Source organism: Pipistrellus kuhlii, unplaced genomic scaffold (genome assembly GCF_014108245.1).
Source record: "Pipistrellus kuhlii isolate mPipKuh1 unplaced genomic scaffold, mPipKuh1.p scaffold_m20_p_14, whole genome shotgun sequence".
Classification (NCBI taxonomy): domain Eukaryota; kingdom Metazoa; phylum Chordata; class Mammalia; order Chiroptera; family Vespertilionidae; genus Pipistrellus; species Pipistrellus kuhlii.
In genome coordinates this window covers 3,585,697-3,612,247 of record NW_023425449.1, presented here as the reverse complement: position 1 = coordinate 3,612,247, position 26,551 = coordinate 3,585,697, and the positions used below count along the sequence as shown (strand labels likewise).

Below are 26,551 nucleotides of genomic sequence, written 5' to 3'. Positions count from 1 at the left end.
TCGAATCACAGAAGACATTTATTGTGAAGGCCAGCCAACCAAGAAGAGAGGGCGCTTACAAGCATTCAAATCCTTTCTCACAGCAATGAGCGGGGGACAGGGGGACAGGGTTCTACAGCGAAGGGCGGGGGGGGGGGGGGGGGAGAGTGTTGGGAGGAGAGAGGGGGCTGGGAAAGGAATACAGCTATAAGCAGCCTGAGGGTCCCCAGAGGTCACCTACTGTCCTTAGCCATCAGGTAAGGAAAGGATGTTGATGAGATGATATTTTGACTACTGGTCTGACCATGCTTATCAGTTCTGCTTGCTGAGTTGACAGCTGAGTCACCTCCATTGCTTCCCACAGGCCTTGGAAAGGAAACTTAGGAAAAAACTTAACCCCCTATTCATAGAAGTGTTTGTGTTCTAAGATTTAAAATAATATGATTATTTTTCAGGTTAATTCAGGTGCTCTATCTATCAGATTATAAGACCCATATCATTTGCACCAGCCCTGCTTTCTGATGGGTTGACCAAGGTTGTAATATTTTGAAACAGTTCCAGTGCTTGGCTGAATTCATTCAGAAACTATGTGCCCTGCTTACTGAGCAACATTCAATCTCTTCCTGGCTCCTGCCTGGGCTCAGCATGAGACGACAGATTTCCCACAGAACCCATAGTAATCCCGGCAGAAGGGCTGGCGTTTCTGGGAAAAACGTTTCTGAAAACCCTGGAAACAGCTCTAAGTTCCCCATAACTCACGTCTTACCTCCCAGAGCTCTTTATGGGAATTATTCAATACAACCATTGCAGTGTTTTTATTAAAAGGAAGATTCTAGAAGCTATAAAAAGCTAGTGTTGACTTCCACTGCCCCAGCCCCATTTCTGCCAGCCTATGCCATGTTAAATGCAGTAGGGAGGCAGCAAAGGGGGAGGGAAAAGCAGGGGAGGGAGGTGGGAGAGCAGAGCAGAGAGAGGGGCCAGCCTTTAACTCAGAAGTCCCAAAACAAATCAAGGAAAGTGTCTGCCATCACCAAGTCCTGCTGTGTGGCAATGCTGCCACCTTCTGGTGTAAATTATAAGTTCATTAGATAATAGTTCTAATCAGTCATTCAATAGATGGAAGCAGGAAGATGTGATCCTATGAGTTTGCATATATATCCCCAAAGTATTCCCGGGATCTATTCAAAGCAGAATTAAATATATCTACTTTTCAAGCTCCTACCTTTTAAAAAATACCACTGAGTGCCCGAGCAATTAGAGAAACTGCTTCAATGTTCTCCCTACATACACACATGCCCCCCACCTTCCAACCCATCCTCCTACTCAGCAGCCAGTCTCCTGCTATTTGTGACAGCATGGACAAATGTGAAGGCCTTGTGCCAGGTCAAATAAATCAAACAAAGACAAAGACTTATCCCTTATATATGGAAGAGAGATAGACTCCCGGATACAGAGAACAGCTTACGGGTGTCTGCAGCAAAGGGCAGGACCAGGACTGACTAGCCTCACTGGACTGACTCTCTGGCCTCCTCCCAGGAGGGCTCAGGCCTCAGCCAGCTGCCTCAGCACGGAGAGAGTCCCATAGAGGGCAGACAGGGGCTCCTGGGCTTCTGGGTCCCAGGTTGACCTGGGGCTGTTCGGCTCCATCTGCAGGCCACACTCATCCAGCAGCCCATAGGTGATATCCAAGCCCTCCCCCTGGAGTGGGGCGAGGAGCTCGGGCTGGAGGGTAAAGGGGGTGTTCTGGGAGCAGTTGAAGTTGGGCTCCAGGATGCTCCTCACCTTAAAGAAACAGTATCAGATGTTACAGGTCAGCCTCTGAGGTCAGGAAGAGAGAACCTTGTCTCAAGAGCCAGGGGTCATGCAGGGTGACTGTGGGGGCGGGAGCTTTGGGGTAGCAACCTGTTCCTATTCTTGCAGTCAGTGTGGTCAAGGGCGCGTTATTGGGCATCACTGAGCACTGGCTCCTCAGTTGCTGGATAGTGACGCTGACACTCAGCAAATAGTGGGGTTTGGAATTCTATATGTATGCCTGCATGTACATTGTGTGTATGTACATATCTACACACACATATGTACTTACATATAGATGCATGCAGATAGAGAGCATGCATTTGCAAATGGTAACCATGTGAGTACAGCAGGGATATAACTCAGATGCCCTGAGATCCCCAAACCTGTATCCCCAGGTAAACTCATGCGCACCGAGCCCGTTTCCCAGACAGAGATGCAGCCCCGATTTCCCAGGCCCACGCCAGGACCTCCCCTCCCCTCCCAGCAGCAACGCCCCATCTCTCCTTTCTCAGAGCCATTCTCATCCCGCTTCCCTCACTCTATTCCCAGAACGCCAGCCCCTGGGAACTGCTCACCAGGTCCCTCTGCGGGAGGAGGATCCTCTTCTCCAGGGACTGAGCCAGCAGACCCAGTTGGATGTCACTCAGCACTGGGGACAAGGGTCATTTGGGGAAAGAGTCAGATTTTCCTCTCCCCATGGTGAACGCAGAGGCCTTTATAAGCGAACTCTAAGGCAGAGGAATAAAACTTGCTGGCGTGAAGGTCAAGTTCCCTGCGCTGGGAAGTTCTCCTTCTGTTTGTGCTCGTGGGATGGTCTCCAGGAAGCTCCCTAACATGGTCCAGGGTGGTCTTCGGTGGCTGGCCCTGGCATCCCCGCCCCCCTGATCCGCTGCGTGAACCTGGCTGGCCTTGCGGGCCTCGGCTCTGTCACAGGGCAAGCTTATCACACAGAGCCCTCCTGACCGCAGAGAGGCCTGTACGGTGAGGGGGGAAATCATAACCTGCCAAGGGGTTTGGAGAGGTGACACCTAATGCAGCCCTTTTGGGCTCTGGGGCCCCATTCTTGTGACTCCCCCATTCTTCCTCCAAAACACTCTTACCCATTAAGGCTTCAAGCAGGTAGAGGAGGAGGAACTTTGAGCCAACCCCTGGGTAGCGGGAGTCCTTTTGTAGTTCCGTTAGGATGGTGCCACCAGGGCCATCCAAATGCCCGAAGGGTTCCAGTTCCAGCTATGGGAGACAGGGCTTATTAATGATGGTGATAACATCAGTGATTTCACCTGTAAATTCTGCATCTACAAGTGATTAACCAAGGAGTGGGGGTAATGGCTCCAGGTACCCCCAGTCTGAGGGCTTCCCTGGCCCTACTCATTGGGCACAGGGGCATAGTCCCCACCTCAGACATCCTTCTCATCCCCCTAACATTACCCCTTTTTCCTTTCCCCACACGCCTTGGTAACTGTACCTCTGAAACATGTTCCATTTACAAGTCAGATCAGCCTTAGGGAGCAGCGGGCCCCTCACCTTGTCCATGAGGTCTTGAAGAGCCTTGCAGTCCCCTAGCATGGCCTGGAGGTTGGAGAACACAACACCATGCAAGCCCTTGGAGAGCTCTGCCGCTTCTACCTTCTGGGAAACCTCCTCTTGCAGCTGCTTGAAATCTGCCCTCGGGCATTAATGCCACCAGAAACGGAGACAATTCTCAGATTAGAACATTCCTTTCCCTCCAATATGAGCAAAATTCCTCTTCCCTCCAAGCTGCTGCCCCAGAGCATCTCTGAAGATGGCATGTTTGAGCTGTGGGATGGAAGTGCCACAAAAGGCTAGAAAGATGGAGAGTCTCTGCTGAAATGCGGTGGGGGGTACATGTAGGAACAAAAGGAGAGGATCTGGGAAAGGGTCACAAGAAAAGGAAGGAACTGACGAGGTGCTCACTTCTGAGATACGTTGGAAATAATGTGGATTATAGATTAGACTCCAGAGATGAAAATGTCAGAGATTCCAGCACTGGAATTCAAAATGAGGTTTTCCTGACCATTATATGAATACTAGAGATCTGTTGCATGAAGATTCATGCAAGAATAGGCATTCCTTCCCTTCACTGCGTTCCCAGGGAGCCTGCAAGTCTTCCCTCCTAGCCTAAGCACTACTCTTCTAGCTCCCTCAGCCCAACCCTCCTTCTCATAATAGGCATCTTGCCCCACCCATCCACTTCATGCCTGCATATGCAACTTAGCCCTCCCTATTTGTTGGGTCAATTTGCATACTCATTTTTGATTGGCTGGTGGGTATAGCAGATGTATGGTCAATTTGTATGTTTCTCTTTTATTTGTGTAGATATAAAGTGTTTGGTAATACATGAAATTGTGCCTCTATCTTCAAGATCTATAAAAAGTTAACCACGTAGTGGATGTTAGGGGTTGCCTGCTTCTGCCAGGATATATTAAGTGTCCTCCAGGTAACCTAGTGAGAGTGAGAAGTCACTGGAATGGAAGCACCAGGGAGACAGGCATTTCTGTTTGTTTCACTGCCCTATCCCAGTACTCAGAAAATGCCTTCTGCCCAATGAGCCTTCAATAAATGTTTGCTTCAAGCACTCACAAATGAATGCATGAATGAATGAATGAAAATTAGCCATGACCAAAGTATAAATCAGGAATTAGAGCTCAGTTTTCTGAGTCATTTGGAAACCTCCAATTTGGGTTCTGAACTTTGCCATTTCCTACCCAACAGCCTCAGGTTCCCTCCTAGTAAATACCTTGCCTGAGGGGTTCCTGCACTCTTCCTAGAAAGAGAATGGCAAGAGGTCATCTCCCTTTCTCATCCTCCTAATTTGCTTTAGACACTTCCTAGGCTCCTGCCCTCTACTGCTGTCATCCTCTTGCTTAACCTCTTTCTGCTCCATCCCAGTCCATCCCTCCACATTCCTGACCCTTCCTGATGCTTCCTGGCCCTTCTATCCCACAGAAACTACAGCCAGGCTCCAGAGCAAAGGCAAAGCTAATCTGCCCTGTTCACTAGATGAGTACAATGAGAACCCCAGCAAACACACACTCCTATAGGTTGGATAGAGTGTCCTGTGCTGCCAACAGGAGAAATTAAATTACCATGCAAGAGTTAGTCTAAAGAATCTTGGTTTCTCTATATTCTGTCCCTTTTCCCCAACCCTCTCTTTTCCAAATTCACCCCAGCCCTTTGTCCATGGAACCAGAGTCCAGTGGGTCAGGTGAGGATGACAAAGGCAATCACCTGGGATTTCAGCTGTGCAAAATGGGGCCTCGTTGAGGGCACTAAAGTCACCTGCTCACTTGTGTAGTGGAATTCCTACTGCCATTCCATTGGAAAGACTCAGTCTCCACTCTTCTTCCCTCCTATTCTCCCACCACCACACACACACACACACACACACACACACACACACACACACACACACACATGTTCTTACCCTAGTACTCAAATACACAGGTGGCCCTCCCTGTGAAAAAAAGGCCAATGTGGTTCACAGCAGGGAGAAAAGGAGGTGCTAGGAGGAGCTGGCTGTGGAAGGTTTCCCTGTGGGTCTGTTGGGGCTGAGCCCCAGGAGGGTGTTTCTGGGTCCAAAGAGGGTCAAGGGTTCAACACGGCCTGAGGTCCAAGTAAAGAACCTGCCCAACTCAACTACTACAAAGATATCCTGCTTGTTGTCATCTGTGATGTGGTGAAAGCCTGGGTGAAAGAAACAAGGTCAGCAGAGCCAAGGGTATCCCTGCTGGAGTCTCTCACATCCCGCACCTGCAGCCCCCACACTGCCTCCTCTGGGCCAGGTGTGGCAGCTTTGCTCAGAGTGCCATGGGGATCCTTTGCTTCAGAATCACATGGAACTCATTAGAGTCCCTCATCTCACTCATCCTTTCTGCATCAGGCTCTCTGAAAAGAAAGCTAAAACGTGCCTTTTCAATAGGCACCTGGGCAATGGTTACCCACTCTAGTCTCACATTGGAGATGGGCCTTTTCCATGGAAAGGACAGCACCTCCTTCCTGCTCTTTGTCTTCCTCTCCCAGAGGCTCCTCCCTCACATGTCTACACCCTTCCTGCCAGACTCCTGGATGATTTCACATTTCACATAAATAAATATCAACGTTCTGAAACTCCTAATGATCAGATTTAAGTCTTTCACAAGGGCCAGGAATCCTTGAAAGGAGACAGAGAGAAAACAGTCCATTATAGGAGACTCCATAAACCATGGTGATGCCATATCCAGGGAGAAGAGAGTCCAAGGTGGGAATAATCAAATGTGTGGTTGTTGATGATGATGTAAGGAAATTCTGCTTTTCTCCAAAGTCACAGAGCAAGCATTATGGCAAATTATTGAACTGTTCTTCAGATTAGTTTACTTTATGAAGTTTTAGGAAGGTGGAATTAGTTCATGAAAGTGCAATGTTCACAGCACTGGGCAATTCTTCGTAAAAGTTCCTTCTAGTAACCCTTAAGCTTGACCTGTAGAAACAGACAAGCCCCATGAGCAGGACATGTCTTGCAGACATTGCTGTGAGCTTAGCCTTCAAAGTTCATTTCCATTTAGTTCAAACTTGTGAACTCTTAAAAAGCACAAGTGGCCCAGTACAAAAATTCATGCACATTGAATGGCAATTAATTAGAAAAAATATTTTAATATTGCTATTTGCCCTTTCTTTATAATACAAGTGTCAACCAAATTCACGATGGACAATGACAGTTTGAAACACATGTGTGCTATTGGAGCCAGCAAGAGCTTCATATGTTTCGTGCATGCACAAGTCAACCTAGCCTTTTATATATACATAATAAACTTGCTTAAATAGACCTGCTTTCTAATTTAAACTTTTCCCAGCCCAGTGAAGCACCACAACTTCTCTTTGAGGTAACTGTCAGCAACACAGCAGTAAATATCAACACAAAGCAGATCATTGTAGACTAGAGGCCTGGTGTATGAAATTCGTGCAGGGGGTATCCCTCAGCCCAACCTGCACCCTCTGCAATCAGGGACCCCTCAAGGAATGTCAGACATCCCTCTCACAATCCTGGCTCCGGACCACTTGCCTGCCTGCCTGCCTGATTGCCCCTAACCATTTCTACCTGCCAGTCTGATCATCCCCTAACCACTCCCCAGCCAGCCTGATCAATGCCTAACTGTTCCCCTCCTGGCCTGGTTGTTTCCAAATGCCCTCCCCTGCAGGCCTGGTCATCTCCAACTGCCCTCCCTTTCAGGCTTGGTTCCTCCCAAATGCCCTCCCCTGCTGGCCTGATTGCTCACAACTGCCCTCCCCTACCATCCATCTTGTGTCCACATGGGAGTGGCCATATTTGACTACATGGTGGCAGCCATCTTGTGTGTTGGAATGATGGTAAATTTGCATATTACCTCTTTATTGTATAGGTTTGCACAAGAACATGGGTAAAATATTTAACTGCAACAGCATTTGACTATATTCTGCACAGCGAGAAAACCTGAAATCATTTTCAAAGTCCACCATTTCTTACTTCTTTCAGACAGGCAAAGTTTCTAAACTTTCTAAATCTCCATTTTCCAGCTAATGAAAAGAAAATAGAATTCCACTGAGTCTCCTATCTACCTACTCTAGGACTTCTCTGAGGATCAAATGGTATGAGACTCAAAAAAATGCTTCACAGACATTTGGATAAAGTGTGAAATGTTTGCACCCACTACAAAGAAGTCATGTTCCTGGGCTGAAGCAACTAGAAGGAGGCTAGACATCACTAGGGAGACAAAGCCAGGCATTGCTATATGACATCATTGCCTGGCACCCACAGCGACCATTTAGGGGTTGAGCTGAGCTGTGGGCCACATTTTGTTCCTTGGGCTCTTGGCAGTTTTAGCTGCAATGTAGTAGACTGTTGCTCAGGGTGGGGGGTGGGGGGTGGTAGGCTGTGTCCCACATGGGGGAAGCTGAGTGTTGCCTTTTGGGCAGCAGGTCCATGGTGCCATTTCTCTGTGCGTAACACTATAGCTCCTGTATTAAGTGTCTATCCCCTGGTGGTCAGTGCGCATCATAATGACCCATCAGATGGTCAGACACTTAGCATATTATGTGTGTGTGTGTGTGTGTGTGTGTGTGTATATATATATATATATATATGTAATTTTGAACTTTGAGTTTAACTACTGTCCCTACATGATTGGAGAGGTCATACTCATTCCATCTATTATCTCTGATAGAAGGTCACTGAGAGCAGGACCAGCCCTTCACCAAATGTTGCGGTGAGGACACTACTGTGAATAGTGAATATGTACATATGTGTGTGGCGGGGAGGAGACCTGAGAGAAAGAGAGAGTATATTATGTGTACTGAGGGAACCCCCAATCTCTAAGTAGATATATGAGGCTGGCCTCTAAATGGGATTCAACATTTGGACACAAAAACCAAGGATATTGAGTTGATTGTTGCACACAATCAAATAAAGGAATCCTATCTAATAAAAGAGTAATATGCAGATTGATCATCACTCCAACACACAAGATGGCTGTCCCCATGTGATCAAATATCCTTCCCCAATGTGGACACTAGATGGCCAGCAGGGGAGGGCAGTTAGAAGGCATCAGGTCTGCAAGGGAGGGCAGTTGGAGGTGATCAACCCTGCAGGAAAGGGCAGTTAGGGGTGACCAGATCGGCAGAGGAGGGAAGTTGGAGGCAAACAGGCTGGCAGGGAAGCAGTTAGACATCAATCAGGCTGGAATGGAAGTGGTTAGGAGGTGATCAGGCTGGTAGGCAGAAATGGTTAGGGGCAATCAGGAATGCAGGAAGGAAAGCAGTTGGGAGCCAGCAGTACTGATTGTGAGAGGGATGTCAGATTGGGTCTAAAGGGCAGATAAACATCCCTCGAGGGGTCCCAGATTGGAGAAGGTACAGGATGAGCTAAGGGACACCCCTCCACCCCGTGCACAAATTTTGTGCACTAGGCCTCTAATGAATAAATAAAAGAGAGGAAGGAAGGAAGGAAGGAAGGAAGGAAGGAAGGAAGGAAGGAAGGAAGGAAGGAAGGAAGGAAGGAAGGAAGGAAAAGAGGGAGGGAGGGAGGGAGGGAGGGAGGGAGGGAGAGAGGGAGGGAGGGAGGGAGGGAGAGAGGGAGGGAGGGAGGGAGGGAGAGAGGGAGGGAGGGAGGGAGAGAGGGAGGGAGGGAGGGAGGGAGGGAGAGAGGGAGGGAGGGAGGGAGGAAGGAAGGAAGAAGGAAGCTAAGACTAAAGGAAAGTGTGAAAACTGAGTTTTACTTCCAAATTTAAATTTGCTGGTCCTCAGATGGAGAATTCCCTACCCAGCAGGCTTCAGGTTCTCTTCAATAAAAACCTAGTCAAAAAGGTTCCTGGATTCTTTAGAGAAAAAGAATGCCCTTGGTCTCTCATCCACCAAATTTGCTTTAGAGACATTTCTAAGCCTTCTGTCCTCTACTGCCACCATTCTCTGGCCTAACCTCTTTCTGCTTCATGCCAGTCCAACCCTCCAACTTTCTGACCTTACCCGATCCATCATTACCAATTCCAGCCTACAGGAACTGTGGCCAGACCCTGGGCTATGGTGTCAAAGACAGAGCTAATCTGATGAGTACAGAGAGTACCTTCCCCACCTCAGCAAACATGAACTCACCGATTGGAGGAGCAGGAGGTCCCATGGGTCCTAGAACAAAATAATATTACACACAAAAATTACTCTTTCAAGATTAACCTTTGACTACAATCTCCCCTCTACTCCCCAAACCCTCATTTCCATCCACCCTTTTCATTTGCACAGAAAACCAGAGCCCAGGGACTCAGAAGAGGATAGCAAGGCAACATGTGGGGTTTCAGTAGTAAAAGGGGCCTCATGGAAAGATCACATCCCACTTTATACTCTCTGTCCACTTAAGGACTGTGGTTGACATGTGATTGCAACTGGAAAGATGAATAGAATTGGTCACTCACAACAGCTTTGCCTCTGCTCCCCAAACTCACACAAACAAATATACACACACACACATATGTGCTCATGCATCTATAAACACACACACACACACACACACACACACACACACACACTCCTAATACAGAGGCCTGAAATGTAAGAACAGACACCACCTTGGGCAGGCCATGATTTTCAGGCACTATTGTAAGCTTTGCCTTTGAAGACCATCTCCATGTAGCTCACACCGTCAACACTTATAGAACATAGTATTGAAGTTTGAGCTTAAATACTGACCCCACAAGATTGAACCACACATATTAATTCCATGTATTACCACTGACAGAACAGCACTGAGAGGAGGACCAGCCCCTCACCAGAAGTTCACATATAGCAGTGAGGGCACTATAATGCAGTGGTTCTCAACCTTCCGAATACAGTTCCTCATGTTTGGTGACACCCAACCATAAAATTATTTTTGTTGCTACTTCATAACTGTAATTTTGCTACTGTTATAAATTGTAATGTAAATATCTGATACGTAGGATGTCTTAGGAGACCCCAGTGAAAGAGTTGTTCAACCCCCAAAGAAATCGGGACCCACAGGTTGAGAACTGCTGCTATAGTGAATAGTGAGTGTGTACACGTGTGTGGAGGGTGAGTAAGAGCGACAGTATGTTATGTGTGGTGAAGGAACCCCCAATCTCTGGGTAGATATATGAGACTGGCCTCTACCTGGGATTCAACAATTGGGCACTAAGACCAAAGACCTTGAGCTGATTATTCATGCATTCAAATAAATGAATGAATGAATGCAAAAAGGAGATAAAGGAAGGAAGGTAGGAAGGAAACTGAGGATAAGGGAAGTATAATTTGGATGTAAAACCCAGTTTTCTGCATTGCTTTGAAACCTCCAATATGGGACTTGAGATTGAGACTTCCCTACCCAGCAGGCTTCAGATTCCCTTCAGTAAACTCCTAGTCAAAAAGGTTCCTGTGTTCTTTCTAGAACAAGAATGCCCTTGGTCCTCTCCCTCTCTCATCTTCCAAATTTGCTTTAGAGACATTTCCAAGCCTTCTGACCTCTACTGCCACCATTCTCTGGCCTAACCTCTTTCTGCTTCATGCCAGTCCAACCCTCCAACTTTCCTACCTGTACTGAACTTTCCCGATCCATCCTTACTCATCCCAGCCTACAGGAACTATGGCCAGACCCCGGGCTATGGTGCCAAAGGGAGAGCTAATCTGCCCTGCTCACCAGATGAGTACAGAGAGTACCTTCCCAACCCCAGCAAACATGGACTCACCCATTGGATAACCGGCAGGTCCCCTGCCACCTAGAACAAAATAAAATTACGCCCAAAAGTTAGTCACTAAGATTTACTTTTGACTACATTCTGTCTCCTACTCCCCAAAGCCCTCATTTCCATCCACCTCTTTCATTTGCCCAGAAAGCCAGAGCCCAGGGACTCAGAAGAGGACAGCAAGACCATCGAGTGGGTTTCAGTAGTAAAAGGGGCCTCGTGTAGGGATCATATCCCACGTTCCTGGCACTAAAGTCACCTGCTCACTTGTGTAGTGGAATTCCTACTGTCATTCCATTGGAAAGACTCAGTCTCCACTCCCTTCTTTTCCCCGCCCGCCACAGACATCCCCTCCACACCCACACCCACTCTAACCCTAGTACCCAAAGAAGACAGGTGGCTGTCCTGTGACCAGGGGCAAGTGTGGGTCACAGCAGGGAGATGAGGAGTTACGAGGAGGAGCTGGCTGTGGAAGGTTTCCCCGTGGGTCTGTTGGGACTGAGCCCCAGGTGGGTGTTTCTGGATCCAACAAGTGTCAAGGGCTCAGCACGGCCTGAGGTCCAAGTAAAGAACCTGCACAACTCACCTTTTGAAAGGTTTTCTCATCATCATCATCTGAATGCATGGGTGGGAATAAGCCAGGTAAACTGAGTCAAGGGTAACCTTGCTGATCCCCACACCTGCAGCCCCCACACTGCCTCCCCCGGGACACGTGTGGCAGCTTTGCTCAGAATGCCATGGGGACCCTTTGCATCAGAATCACCTGGGACACTGTGGAAACTCAGAGTCCCTCACCTCACTCCATACCTTCTTCATCAGGCTCTCTGAAAAGGAGGCTGGAACCTGCCTTTTCAATAGGCTCCTGGGCGATGGTTACCCACTGTAGTCTCTCATTGGAGATCGGCCTTTTCCATGGAAAGGACAGCACCTATTTCCTGCTCTTTGTCTTCCTCTAAAAGAGGCTCATCCCTCACATGTCTACTCCCTTCCTGCCAGGCTCCTGGGTGGTTTCACATCTCACTTAGAGAATGTTCACCGTTCTGAAACTCCTAACAATGACATTTAAGTGTTTCATAAGGGCCAGGAGACCATAAAGGAAGGAGACAGAGAGAAAGCAATCCCATTAAAGGAGACCCCATAGGCCATGGTGATGTAGTATCCAGGGAGAAGAGAGTCCAAGGCAAGAATAATCAAGTGTGTTGTCGTTGATAATAACGTGAGGAAATTCCCTCGAGGACAGACTGCAGTGGGATGAGGCATAAACACCAAGGAAGGAATGAGCCCAGTGCAGAAGATTCTTTACGGAATTTGTCTGTGAGGGGACACTGGGTAGGAAGAGGGGAGACACCTGAGAGAGGGGTTATGGGATGGCAGAGATCTGACCTTGTAGTCAAGTCAGGGAAAGGTCCAGGTGAACTAGAGAGAGAGAAGATAGATTTGGCTCAGCCACCTTATCACACATTTACCTCCAGCAGTTCTAGAGAGAGTGTTTCACTTCCATTTCATAGGTAAGATGAGAGACAGAGGAATTCTGCTTTTTCCAAAGTCACAAAGCAAGCTTATGGCAAGTTCTTGAACTCTTCTTCACATTAGTTTACTCTACAGAGTGTCAGGAGGATGGAATTAGCTCATGGAAGTGCAATGCTCCCTGCACTGGGCCATTCTTTATAAAGGTACCTTGTAGCCAGCCTTGGGCCTGAACTGTAGAAACAGACAAGCCCCATGAGCAGGACATGACTTGCAGACACTGCTATGAGCTGGCCTTCAAAGTCCATTTCCATTTTGTTCACACTTGTCAACACTTAGAAAACATAATTTTGAAGGTTGAACTTAACTACTGGAACGCACATATTCATTCCATGTATTACCACTGATAGAACAGCACTGAGAGGAGGACCAACCTCTCACCAGAAGTTCACATGTTGCAGTGAGGACACTATAATGCAGTGGTTCTCAACCTTCCTAATACAGTTCCTCATGTTTGGTGAACCCCCAACCATAAAATTATTTTTGTTGCAACTTCATAACTGTAATTTCGCTACTGGTATAAATTGTAATATCTGATAGGCAGGATGACTTAGGAGACCCCAGTGAAAGAGTTGTTCAATCCCCAAAGAAATATGGACCCACAGGTTGAGAACTGCTGCCATAGTGAATAGTGAGTGTGTACACGTGTGTGGAGGGTGAGTAAGAGAGAGACTATGTTATGTGTGGTGAAGGAACCACCAATCTCCGTGTAAATATGAGGCTGGCGTCTACCTGGGATTCAACATTTGGACACTGAGACCAAAGACCTTGAGCTGATTATTGCATGCATTCGAATGAATGAATGAATGAATGAATGAATGAATGAATGCAAAAAGGAGAGAAAGGAAGGAAAGTAGGAAGGAAACTGAGGCTAAGGGAAGTATAATTTGGATGTAACACTCAGTTTTCTGCATTGCTTTGAAACCTCCAATATGGGACTTGAGATTGAGACTTCCCTACCCAGCAGGCTTCAGATTCCCTTCAGTAAACTCCTAGTCAAAAAGGTTCCTGTATTCTTTCTAGAAAAAGAATGCCCTTGGTCCTCTCCCTCTCTCATCCACCAAATTTGCTTTAGAGACATTTCCAAGCCTTCTGTCCTCTACTGCCACCAATCTCTGGCTTAACCTCTTTCTGCTTCATGCCAGTCCAACCCTCCAACTTTCCTACCTGTACTGAACTTTCCCAATCCATCCTTACTCATCCCAGCCTACAGGAACTATGGCCAGACCCCGGGCTATGGTGCCAAAGGGAGAGCTAATCTGCCCTGCTCACCAGATGAGTACAGAGAGTACCTTCCCAACCCCAGCAAACATGGACTCACCCATTGGATAACCGGCAGGTCCCCTGCCACCTAGAACAAAATAAAATTATTCCCAAAAGTTAGTCTCTAAGATTTACTTTTGACTACATTCTGCCCCCTACTTCCCAAAGCCCTCATTTCCATCCACCTCTTTCATTTGCCCAGAAAGCCAGAAGAGGACAGCAAGGCCATCGAGTGGGTTTCAGTAGTAAAGGGGCCTCGTGTAGGGATCACGTTCCTGGCACTAAAGTCACCTGCTCACTTGTGAAATGGAAATCCTACTGTCATTCCATTGGAAAGACTCAGTCTCCACTCCCCTTTCTTCCCCCCACCCAAAAAAAATCCCCTCCTCACACACCCACTCTAACCCTAGTACCCAAAGAAGACAGGTGGCTCTCCTGTGAACAGGGGCCATTGTGGGTCACAGCAGGGAGATGAGGAGGTGCTAGGAGGAGCTGGCTGTGGAAGGTTTCCCTGTGGGTCTGTTGGGACTGAGCCCCAGGTGGATGTTTCTGGATCGAACGAGTGTCAAGGGCTCGGCACGGCCTGAAGTTCAAGTAAAGAACCTGTACAACTCACCTTTGAAAGGTTTCCTGCTCATCATCATCTGTGATGTGTTGAATGCATGGGTGGGAAGAAGCTAGGTCAACTGAGCCAAGGGTAACCTTGCTAGAGCCTCTCACATCTCCACACCTGGAGCCCCCACACTGGCTCCCCCAGTCAGGTGTTGTAGCTTTGCTCAGAGTGCCATGGGGACCGTTTGCATCAGAATCACCTGGGACACTGTGGAAACTCAGAATCCCCCACCTCACTCCATATTTTCTGCATCAGGCTCTCTGAAAAGGAGGCTGGAACCTGCCTTTTCAATAGGCTCCTGGGCGATGGTTACCCACTGTAGTCTCACATTGGAGATCGGCCTTTTCCATGGAAAGGACAGCACCTCCTTCTTGCTCTTTGTTTTCCTCTCCAAGAGGCTCGTCCCTCACATGTCTACTCCCTTCCTGCCAGGCTCCTGGGTGGTTTCACATCTCACTTAGAGAATGTTCACCATTCTGAAACTCCTAACAATGATATTTAAGTGTTTCACAATGGCCAGGAGACCATGAAGGAAGGAGACAGAGAGAAAGCCATCCCATTAAAGGAGACCCCATAGGCCATGGTGATATAGTATCCAGGGAGAAGAGAGCCCAAGGCAGGAATAATCAAGTGTGTGCTCATTGATAATGATGTGAGGAAATTCCCTCGAGGACAGACAGCAGTGGGATGAGACATGGACACCAAAGAAGGAATGAGCCCAGTGCAGAAGATTCTTTAAGGAATTTGTCTGTGAGGGGACACTGGGTAGGAAGAGGGGACACACCTGAGAGAGGGGTTATGGGATGGCAGAGATCTGACCTTGTAGTCAAGTCAGGGAAAGGTCCAAGTGAACTAGAGAGAGAGAAGATATATTTGGCTCAGCCACCTTATCACACATTTATCTCCAGCAGCTCTAGAGAGAGTGTCTCACTTCCATTTCATAGATAAGATGGGGGACAGAGGAATTCTGCTTTTTCCAAAGTCACAAAGCAAGCTTATGGCAAGTTCTTGAACTCTTCTTCACATTAGTTTACTCTATGGAGTGTCAGGAGGATGGAATTAGCTCATGGAAGTGCAATGCTCCCTGCACTGGGCCATTCTTTATAAAGGTACCTTGTAGCCAGCCTTGGGCCTGAACTGTAGAAACAGACAAGCCCCATGGACAGGACATGACTTGCAGACACTGCTATGAGCTGGCCTTCAAAGTCCATTTCCATTTTGTTCACACTTGTCAACACTTAGAAAACATAATTTTGAAGGTTGAACTTAACTACTGGAACGCACATATTCATTCCATGTATTACCACTGATAGAACAGCACTGAGAGGAGGACCAGCCTCTCACCAGAAGTTCACATGTTGCAGTGAGGACACTATAGTGCAGTGGTTCTCCATCTTCCTAATACAGTTCCTCATGTTTGGTGACCCCCAACCATAAAATTATTTTTGTTGCTTCTTCATAACTGTAGTTTTGCTACTAATATGAATCATAATGTAAATATCTGATATGCAGAATGTCTCAGGCGACCCCCCTGAAAAGTCCATTCAATTCCTAAAGGGCTGGAGACCCACAGGTTGAGAACCGCTGCTATAGTGAATAGTGAGTGTGTACACATGTGTGGAGGGTTGGTGAGTGTGAGAGTAAGTTATGTGTGGTGAGGGAACCCCCAATCTCTAAGTACACATATGAGGCTGGCCTCTACCTGGAATTCAACATTTGGGCACTGAGACCAAAGACCTTGAGCTGATTATGCATGCATTGAAATAAATGAATGAATGAATGAATGAATGAATGAATGAAAAATGGAGAGAATGGAAGGAAAGTAGGAAGGAAACTGGGGCTAAAGGAAGTATAATTTGGAAGTAAAACTCAGTTTTCTGCATTGCTTTGAAACCTCCAATATTGGACTTGAGATTGAGATTTCCCTACCCAGCAGGCTCCTGGTTCTCTTTAGTAAACTCTTAGTCAAAAAGGTTCCTGGAATCTTTCTAGAAAAAGAATGTCCTTGGTCCTCTCCCTCACTCATCCACCACGTTTGCTTTAGAGACATTTCTAAGCCTTCTGTCCTCTACTGCCACCATTCTCTGGCCTAACCTCTTTCTGCTTCATGCCAGTCCAACCCTCCAACTTTCCAAACTGTATTGACCTTTCCCGATCCATCCTTAGTCTTTCCAGGCTACAGGAACTATGGCCAGACCCCGGGCTATGGTGCCAAAGGGAGAGCTAATCTACCCTGCTCACCAGATGAGTACAGAGAGTACCTTCCCAACCACAGCAAACATGAACTCACCCATTGGAGGAGCAGGAAGTCCAATGGGACCTAGAAAAAAATAATATTACGAACAAAAATTACGCTTTCAAGATTAATGTTTGACTACAATCTGCCCTCTACTCCCCAAAGCCCTCATTTCCATCCACCCCTCTCATTTGCTCAGAAAGCCAGAGCTCAGGGACTCAGAAGAGGACAGCAAGGCCAACATGTGCGGTTTCAGTAGTAAAAGGGGCCTCATGGAAAGATCACATCCCACTTTATACTCTCTGTCCACTTAAGGACTGTGGTTGACTTATGATTGCTATTGGAAAGAGGAATAGAATTGGTCACTCACACAGTTTTGTCTCTGCTCCCCAAACTCACACAAACAAATATACACACAGATACATGTGCTTATGCATCTACAAACACACACATATACACACACAAACACACACACACACACACACACACGTCTAATACTGAGGCCTGAAATGTGAGAACAGACACCACCTTGGGCAGGCCATGACTTGCAGGCACTATTGTTAGCTTTCCCTTTGAAGTCCATCTCCATGTAGCTCACACTGTCAACACTTATAGAACATAGTATTGAAGTTTGAGCTTAAATACTGACCCCACAAGATTGAAGCACACATATTAATTCTATGTATTACCACTGACAGATCAGCACTGAGAGGAGGACCAGCCCCTCACCAGAAGTTCACATATTGCAGTGAGAACACTACAATGCAGTGGTTCTCAACCTTCCTAATGTAGTTCCTCATGTTTGGTGACACCCAACCATAAAGTTATTTTTGTTACTACTTCATAACTGTTATTTTTCTACTGTTATAAATTGTAATGTAAATATCTGACAGGCAGGATATCTTAGGATACCACAGTGAAAGAGTTGTTCAACCCCCAAAGAAATCAGGACCCACAGGTTGAGAACTGCTGCTATAATGAATAGTGAGAGTGTACACGTGAGTGGAGGGTGAGTAACAGCGAGAGTATGTTATGTGTGGTGAAGGAACCACCAATCTCTGTGTAGATATATGAGGCTGGAGTCTACCTGGGATTGAAAATTTGGGCACTGAGACCAAAGACCTTGAGCTGATTATTCATGCATTCAAATGAATGAATGAATGAATGAATGAATGAATGAATACAAAAATGAGAGAAAGGAAGAAAAGTAAGAAGGAAACTGAGGCCAAGGGAAGTATAATTTGGATGTAAATCTCAGTTTTCTGCATTGCTTTGAAACCTCCAATATGGGACTTGAGATTGAGACTTCCCTACTCAGCAGGCTTCAGATTCCCTTCAATAAACTCCTAGTCAAAAAGGTTCCTGTGTTCTTTCTAGAAAAAGAATGCCCTTGGTCCTCTCCCTCTCTCATCCACCAAATTTGCTTTAGAGACATTTCCAAGCCTCTGTCCTCTATTGCCACCAATCTCTGGCTTAACCTCTTTCTGCTTCATGCCAGCCCAACCCTCCAACTTTCCTACCTGTACTGACCTTTCCCGATCCACCCTTACTCATCCCAGCCTACAGGAACTATGGCCAGACCCCGGGCTATGGTGCCAAAGGGAGAGCTAATCTGCCCTGCTCACCAGATGAGTACAGAGAGTACCTTACCTACCCCAGCAAACATGGACTCACCCATTGGATAACCGGCAGGTCCCCCTGTATGGGACCTAGAACAAAATAACATTACACCCAAAAGTTAGTCTCTGAAGATTTACGTTTGACTACAGTCTGCCCCCTACTCCCCAAAGCCCTCATTTCCATCCACCCCTTTCATTTGCCCAGAAAGCCAGAGCCCAGGGACTCAGAAGAGGACAGCAAGGCCATGGAGTGCGTTTCAGTAGTAAAAAGGGGCCTTGTGGAGGGATCACATCCCACCTTCCTGGCACTAAAGTCACCTGCTCACTTGTGAAGTGGAATTCCTACTGCTATTCCATTTGAAAGACTCAGTCTCCACTCCCCTTTTTTCCCACCACCTCACAGATTCCCCCCCCACACGCACACGCACACTCTGACCCTAGTACCCAAAGAAGACAGGTGGCTCTCCTGTGACCAGGAGCCAGGGTAAGTCACAGCAGGGAGGTAAGGAGGTGCTAGGAGGAGCTGCCTGTGGAAGGATTCATTGTGGGTCTGTTGGGGCTGAGCCCCAGGAGGGTGTTTCTGGGTCCAAAAAGTGTTAAGGGCTCAGCATGGCCTGATTTCCAAGTAAAGAATCTGCCCAACTCACCTTTTGAAAGGTATTCTCCTCATCATTATCTGAGATGTGTTGAATGCATGGGTGGGAAGAAGCTAGGTCAACTGAGCCAAGGGTAACCTTGCTAGAGCCTCTCACATCCACACACCTGCAGCCCCCACACTGCCTCCTCCAGGCCAGGTGTGGCAGCTTTGCTCAGAGTGCCATGGGGACCCTTTGCATCAGAATCACCTGGGACATTGTGGAAACTCAGAGTCCCTCACCTCACTCCATACCTTCTTCATCAGGCTCTCTGAAAAGGAGGCTGGAAACTGCCTTTTCAATAGGCACCTGGGCAATCGTTACCCACTCTAACCTTACATTGGAGATCGGCCTTTTCCATGGAAAGGATACCCCTTTTCCTGCTCTTTGTCTTCCTCTCCAAGAGGCTCCTCCCTCACATGTCTACTCCCTTCCTGCCAGGCTCCTGGGTGGTTTCACATCTCACTCTGAGAATGTTCACCATTCTGAAACTCCTGATAATGAGATTTAAGTCTTTCACATGGGCCAGGAGCCCATGAAGGAAGGACACAAAGGGATAGCAGTCCCATTAAAGGAGACCCTATAGGCCATGCTGATGCAGTATCCAGAGAGAAGAGAGCCCAAGGCAGGAGTAATCAAGTGTGTGGTCGTTGATAATGACCTGAGGAAATTCCCTCGAGGACAGACTGCAGTGGGAAGAGGCATGGACACCACGGAAGCAATGAGTCCAATGCAGAAGATTCTTTATAGAATTTGTCTGTGATGGGACACTGGGTGGGAAGAGGGGACATGCCTAAGAGAGGGGTTATAGGATGACAGAGATCTGACCTTGTGGTCAGGTCAGGGAAAGATCCAAGTGAACTAGACACAAAGAAGATAGATTTGGCTCAGCCACCTTATCGCATATTTATCATCATCAGCTCTAGAGAGAGTGTCTCACTTCCATTTCATAGGTAAGATGGGGGACAGAGGAATTCTGGTTTCTCCATAGTCACAAAAAAAGCTTATGGCAAGTTCTTGAACTCTTCTTCACATTAGTTTACTCTAAGGAGTGTCAGGAGGATGGAATTAGCTCATGGAAGTGCAATGCTCCCTGCACTGGGCCATTCTTTATAAAGGTACCTTGTAGCCACCCTTAGGCCTGACCTGTAGAAACAGACAAGCCCCATGAGCAGGACATGACTTGCAGACACTGCTATGAGCTGGCCTTCAAAGTCCATTTCCATTTTGTTCACACTTGTCAACACTTAGAAAACATAATTTTGAAGGTTGAACTTAACTACTGGAACGCACATATTCATTCCATGTATTACCACTGATAGAACAGCACTGAGAGGAGGACCAGCCCCTCACCTGAAGTTCACATGTTGCAGTGACGACACTATAATGCAGTGGTTCTCAATCTTCCTAATACAGTTCCTCATGTTTGCTGACTCCAACCATAAAATTATTTTTGTTGCTTCTTCATAACTGTAATTTTGCTACTATTATAAATCATAATGTAAATATCTGATCTGCAGAATGTCTTAGGCGACCCCCCCTGAAAGGTCCATTCAAGTCCTATAGGGCTGGAGACCCACGGGTTGAGAACCGCTGCTATAGTGAATAGTGAGTGTGTACACATGCGTGGATGGTGGGTTTGAGCGAGAGTAAGTTATGTGTGCTGAGGGAACCCCCAATCTCCAAGTACACATATGAGGCTGGCCTCTACCTGGAATTCAACATTTGGGCACTGAGACCAAAGACCTTGAGCTGATTATCCATGCATTGAAATGAATGAATGAGTGAAAAATGGAGAGAAAGGAAGGAAAGTAGGAAGGAAACTGGGACTAAAGGAAGTATAGTTTAGAAGTAAAACTCAGTTTTCTGCATTGCTTTGAAACCTCCAATATGGGACCTGAGATTGAGACTTCCCTACCCAGCAGGCTCCAGGTTCCCTTTAGTAATCTCCTAGTCAAAAAGGTTCCTGGATTCTTTCTAGAAAAAGAATGCCCTTGGTCCTCTCCCTCTCTCATCCACGAAATTTGCTTTAGAGACATTTCCAAGCCTTCTGTCCTCTACTGCCACCAATCTCTGGCTTAACCTCTTTCTGCTTCATGCCAGTCCAACCCTCCAACTACCCTGTACTGACCTTTCCCGATCCTTCCTTACTCATTCCAGCCTACAGGACCTATGGCCAGACCCAGGGCTATGGTGCCAAAGGGAGAGCTAATCTGCCCTGCTCACCAGATGAATACAGAGAGTACCTTCCCAACCCCAGCAAACATGGACTCACCCATTGGAGGAGCAGGAAGTCCCATGGGACCTAGAAAAAAATAATATTACGAACAAAAATTACTCTTTCAAGATTAATGTTTGACTACAATCTGCCCTCTACTCCCCAAAGCCCTCATTTCCATCCACCCCTCTCATTTGCTCAGAAAGCCAGAGCTCAGGGACTCAGAAGAGGACAGCAAGGCCAACATGTGCGGTTTCAGTAGTAAAAGGGGCCTCATGGAAAGATCACATCCCACTTTATACTCTCTGTCCACTTAAGGACTGTGGTTGACTTATGATTGCTATTGGAAAGAGGAATAGAATTGGTCACTCACAACAGTTTTGTCTCTGCTCCCCAAACTCACACAAACAAATATACACACAGATACATGTGCTTATGCATCTACAAACACACACATACACACACACAAACACACACACACACACACACAGACACACACGTCTAATACTGAGGCCTGAAATGTGAGAACAGACACCACCTTGGGCAGGCCATGACTTGCAGGCACTATTGTTAGCTTTCCCTTTGAAGTCCATCTCCATGTAGCTCACACTGTCAACACTTATAGAACATAGTATTGAAGTTTGAGCTTAAATACTGACCCCACAAGATTGAAGCACACATATTAATTCTATGTATTACCACTGACAGATCAGCACTGAGAGGAGGACCAGCCCCTCACCAGAAGTTCACATATTGCAGTGAGAACACTACAATGCAGTGGTTCTCAACCTTCCTAATGTAGTTCCTCATGTTTGGTGACACCCAACCATAAAGTTATTTTTGTTACTACTTCATAACTGTTATTTTTCTACTGTTATAAATTGTAATGTAAATATCTGACAGGCAGGATATCTTAGGATACCACAGTGAAAGAGTTGTTCAACCCCCAAAGAAATCAGGACCCACAGGTTGAGAACTGCTGCTATAATGAATAGTGAGAGTGTACACGTGAGTGGAGGGTGAGTAACAGCGAGAGTATGTTATGTGTGGTGAAGGAACCACCAATCTCTGTGTAGATATATGAGGCTGGAGTCTACCTGGGATTGAAAATTTGGGCACTGAGACCAAAGACCTTGAGCTGATTATTCATGCATTCAAATGAATGAATGAATGAATGAATGAATGAATGAATACAAAAATGAGAGAAAGGAAGAAAAGTAAGAAGGAAACTGAGGCCAAGGGAAGTATAATTTGGATGTAAATCTCAGTTTTCTGCATTGCTTTGAAACCTCCAATATGGGACTTGAGATTGAGACTTCCCTACTCAGCAGGCTTCAGATTCCCTTCAATAAACTCCTAGTCAAAAAGGTTCCTGTGTTCTTTCTAGAAAAAGAATGCCCTTGGTCCTCTCCCTCTCTCATCCACCAAATTTGCTTTAGAGACATTTCCAAGCCTCTGTCCTCTATTGCCACCAATCTCTGGCTTAACCTCTTTCTGCTTCATGCCAGCCCAACCCTCCAACTTTCCTACCTGTACTGACCTTTCCCGATCCACCCTTACTCATCCCAGCCTACAGGAACTATGGCCAGACCCCGGGCTATGGTGCCAAAGGGAGAGCTAATCTGCCCTGCTCACCAGATGAGTACAGAGAGTACCTTCCCAACCCCAGCAAACATGGACTCACCCATTGGATAACCGGCAGGTCCCCCGGGACCTAGAACAAAATAAAATTACACCCAAAAGTTAGTCTCTAAGATTCACTTTTGACTACATTCTGCCCCCTACTCCCCAAAGCCCTCATTTCCATCCACCTCTTTCATTTGCCCAGAAAGCCAGAGCCCAGGGACTCAGAAGAGGACAGCAAGGCCATGGAGTGCGTTTCAGTAGTAAAAGGGGCCTTGTGTAGGGATCACATCCCACATTCCTGGCACTAAAGTCACCTGCTCACTTGTGAAGTAGAATTCCTACTGCTATTCCATTTGAAAGACTCAGTCTCCACTCCCCTTTCTTCCCCCCACCTCACAGATTACCCCCCCACACACACACACACTCTGACCCTAGTACCCAAAGAAGACAGGTGGCTCTCTTGTGACCAGGGGCCAGGGTAGGTCATAGCAGGGAGGTAAAGAGGTGCTAGGAGGAGCTGGCTGTGGAAGGTTTCCCTGTGGGTCTGTTGGGACTGAGCACCAGGAGTGTGTTTCTGGGTCCAAAAAGTGTCAAGGGCTCAGCATGGCCTGATTTCCAAGTAAAGAACCTGCCCAACTCACCTTTTGAAAGGTATTCTCCTCATCATTATCTGAGATGTGTTGAATGCATGGGTGGGAAGAAGCCAGGTCAACTGAGCCAAGGGTAACCTTGCTAGAGCCTCTCACATCCACACACCTGCAGCCCCAACACTGCCTCCTCCAGGCCAGGTGTGGCAGCTTGCTCAGAGTGCCATGGGGACCCTTTGCATCAGAATCACCTGGGACATTGTGGAAACTCAGAGTCCCTCACCTCACTCCATACCTTCTTCATCAGGCTCTCTGAAAAGGAGGCTGGAAACTGCCTTTTCAATAGGCACCTGGGCAATCGTTACCCACTCTAACCTTACATTGGAGATCGGCCTTTTCCATGGAAAGGACACCCCTTTTCCTGCTCTTTGTCTTCCTCTCCAAGAGGCTCCTCCCTCACATGTCTACTCCCTTCCTGCCAGGCTCCTGGGTGGTTTCACATCTCACTCTGAGAATGTTCACCATTCTGAAACTCCTGATAATGAGATTTAAGTCTTTCACATGGGCCAGGAGCCCATGAAGGAAGGACACAAAGGGATAGCAGTCCCATTAAAGGAGACCCTATAGGCCATGCTGATGCAGTATCCAGAGAGAAGAGAGCCCAAGGCAGGAGTAATCAAGTGTGTGGTCGTTGATAATGACCTGAGGAAATTCCCTCGAGGACAGACTGCAGTGGGAAGAGGCATGGACACCACGGAAGCAATGAGTCCAATGCAGAAGATTCTTTATAGAATTTGTCTGTGATGGGACACTGGGTGGGAAGAGAGGACACGCCTAAGAGAGGGGTTATAGGATGACAGAGATCTGACCTTGTGATCATTTCAGGGGAAGGGTCCAGGTGAACTCGAGAGAGGGAAGATAGATTTGGATAGCCACCTTATCACACATTTATCTCCATCAGCTCTAGAGAGAGTGTCTCACTTCCATTTCATAGGTAAAATGGGGGACAGAGGAATTCTGATTATCTCCAAAGTCACAAAGCAAGCTTATGGCAAGTTCTTGAACTCTTCTTCACATTAGTTTACTCTATGAAGTGTCAGGAGGATGGAATTAGCTCATGGAAGTGCAATGCTCCCTGCACTGGGCCATTTTTTATAAAGGTACCTTGTAGCCACCCTTAGGCCTGAACTGTAGAGACAGACAAGCCCCATGAGCAGGACATGACTTGCAGACACTGCTATGAGCTAGCCTTCAAAGTCCATTTCCACTTCGTTCACACTTGTCAACACTTATAAAACATAGTTTTGAAGTTTGAGCTTAACTACTGCCCCCACAAGATTGGAGCACACATATTCATTCCATGTATTACCACTGACAGAACAGCACTGAGAGGAGGACCAGCCCCTCACCGGAAGTTCACATGTTGCAGTGAGGACACTATAGTGCAGTGGTTCTCAACCTTCCAAAATAGTTCCTCATGTTTGGTGACCCCCAACCATAAAATTATTTTTGTTGCTTCTTCATAACTGTAATTTTGCTACTGTTATGAATCATAATGTAAATATCTGATAGGCAGGGTGTCTTAGGCGACCCCCGTGAAAGGGTCATTCAACTCCCAAAGGGGTCATGACCCACAGGTTGAAAACCGCTGCTATAGTGAATAGTGAGTGTGTACACCTGTGTAGTGTGGGTATGAGAGAGAGTATGTTATGTGTGGTGAGGAAACCCCCAATCTCCGTGTAGACATATGAGGCTGGCCTCTACCTGGGATTCAACATTTGGGCACTGAGACCAAAGTCCTTTAGCTGACTATTGCATGCATTCGAATGAATGAATGAATGAATGAATGAATGAATGAAAAAAGAAGCGAAAGGAAGGAAAGTAGGAGGATACTGGGACTAAGGGAAGTATAATTTGGAAGTAAAACTCAGTTTTCTGTGTTGCTTTGAAACCTTCAATATAGGTCCCTTTAGTAAACACCTCGTAAAAGTTTCCTGGATTCTTTCTAGAACAAGAATGTCCTTGGTCCTCTCCCTCTCTCATCCACCAAATTTGCTTTAGAGACATTCCCAAGCCTTCTGTCCTCTACAGCCACCATTCTCTGGCTTAACCTCTTTCTGCTTCATGTCAGTCCAACCCTCCAACTTTCCTACCTGTACTGACCTTTCCCGATCCTTCCTTACTCATTCCAGCCTACAGGACCTATGGCCAGACCCCAGGCTATGGTGCCAAAGGGAGAGCTAATCTGCCCTGCTCATCAGATGAGTTCAGAGAGTACCTTCCCCACCCCAGCAAACACAGACTCACCCATTGGATAACCGGCAGGCCCCATGTCATCTAGAACAAAATAAAATTACACCCAAAAGTTAGTCTCTAAGATTCACTTTTGACTACATTCTGCCCCCTACTCCCCAAAGCCCTCATTTCCATCCACCTCTTTCATTTGCCCAGAAAGCCAGAGCCCAGGGACTCAGAAGAGGACAGCAAGGCCATCGAGTGGGGTTTCAGTAGTAAAAGGGGCCTTGAGGAGTGATCACATCCCACATTCCTGGCACTAAAGTCACCTGCTCACTTGTGAAGTAGAATTCCTACTGCTATTCCATTGGAAAGACTCAGTCTCTACTCCCCTTTCTCCCCCCCAGCCTCCTCCCCGCCCCCCCCACACACACACTCTGACCCTAGTACCCAAGGAAGACAGGTGGCTCTCCTGTGACCAGGGGCAGTGTGCTTCACAGCAGGGAGAAAAGGAGGTGCTAGGAGGAGCTGGCTGTGGAAGGTTTCCCTGTGTGTCTGTTGGGACTGAGCCCCTGGAGGGTGTTTCTGGGTCCATAGCGGGTCAAGGGCTCAGCACGGTCTGAGGTCCAATTAAAGAACCTGCCCAACTCACCTCCTGGAAAGGTTTTCTCCTCATCATCATCTGCGATGTGGCAAATGCCTGGGTGGAAAGAAGCCAAATCAGCTGAGCCAAGGCTATCCCTGCTGGAGCCTCTCACATCCCTGCACCTGCAGCCCCCACACTGCCCTCTTAGGGCCAGGTGTGGCAGCTCTGCTCAGCGTTCCCTTTGTATCAGAATCACCTGCAACACTGTGGAAACTCAGAGTCTCTCACCTCACTCCATATCTTCTGCATCAGGCTCTCTGAAAAGGAGGCTAGAACCTGCCTTTTCAATGGGCACCTGGGCAATGGTTACCCACTCTAGTGTCACATTGGAGATCAGCCTTTTCCATGGAAAGGACAT

General features: G+C 47.1%; 1 protein-coding gene across 1 annotated transcript; it reads right to left on the bottom strand.

Moving 5' to 3' along the window:
* On the bottom strand, nucleotides 1–26,551 carry GSDMC (gasdermin C). Its single transcript, XM_036437406.2, has 6 exons — nucleotides 26,470–26,551; nucleotides 26,200–26,361; nucleotides 3,298–3,434; nucleotides 2,874–3,003; nucleotides 2,349–2,422; nucleotides 1–1,761 (listed from the first exon to the last, which is right to left on the bottom strand). Exons 1-6 carry the CDS (start codon nucleotides 26,549–26,551, stop codon nucleotides 1,522–1,524), a joined length of 825 nt encoding a protein of 274 aa, XP_036293299.1. The 3' UTR covers nucleotides 1–1,521.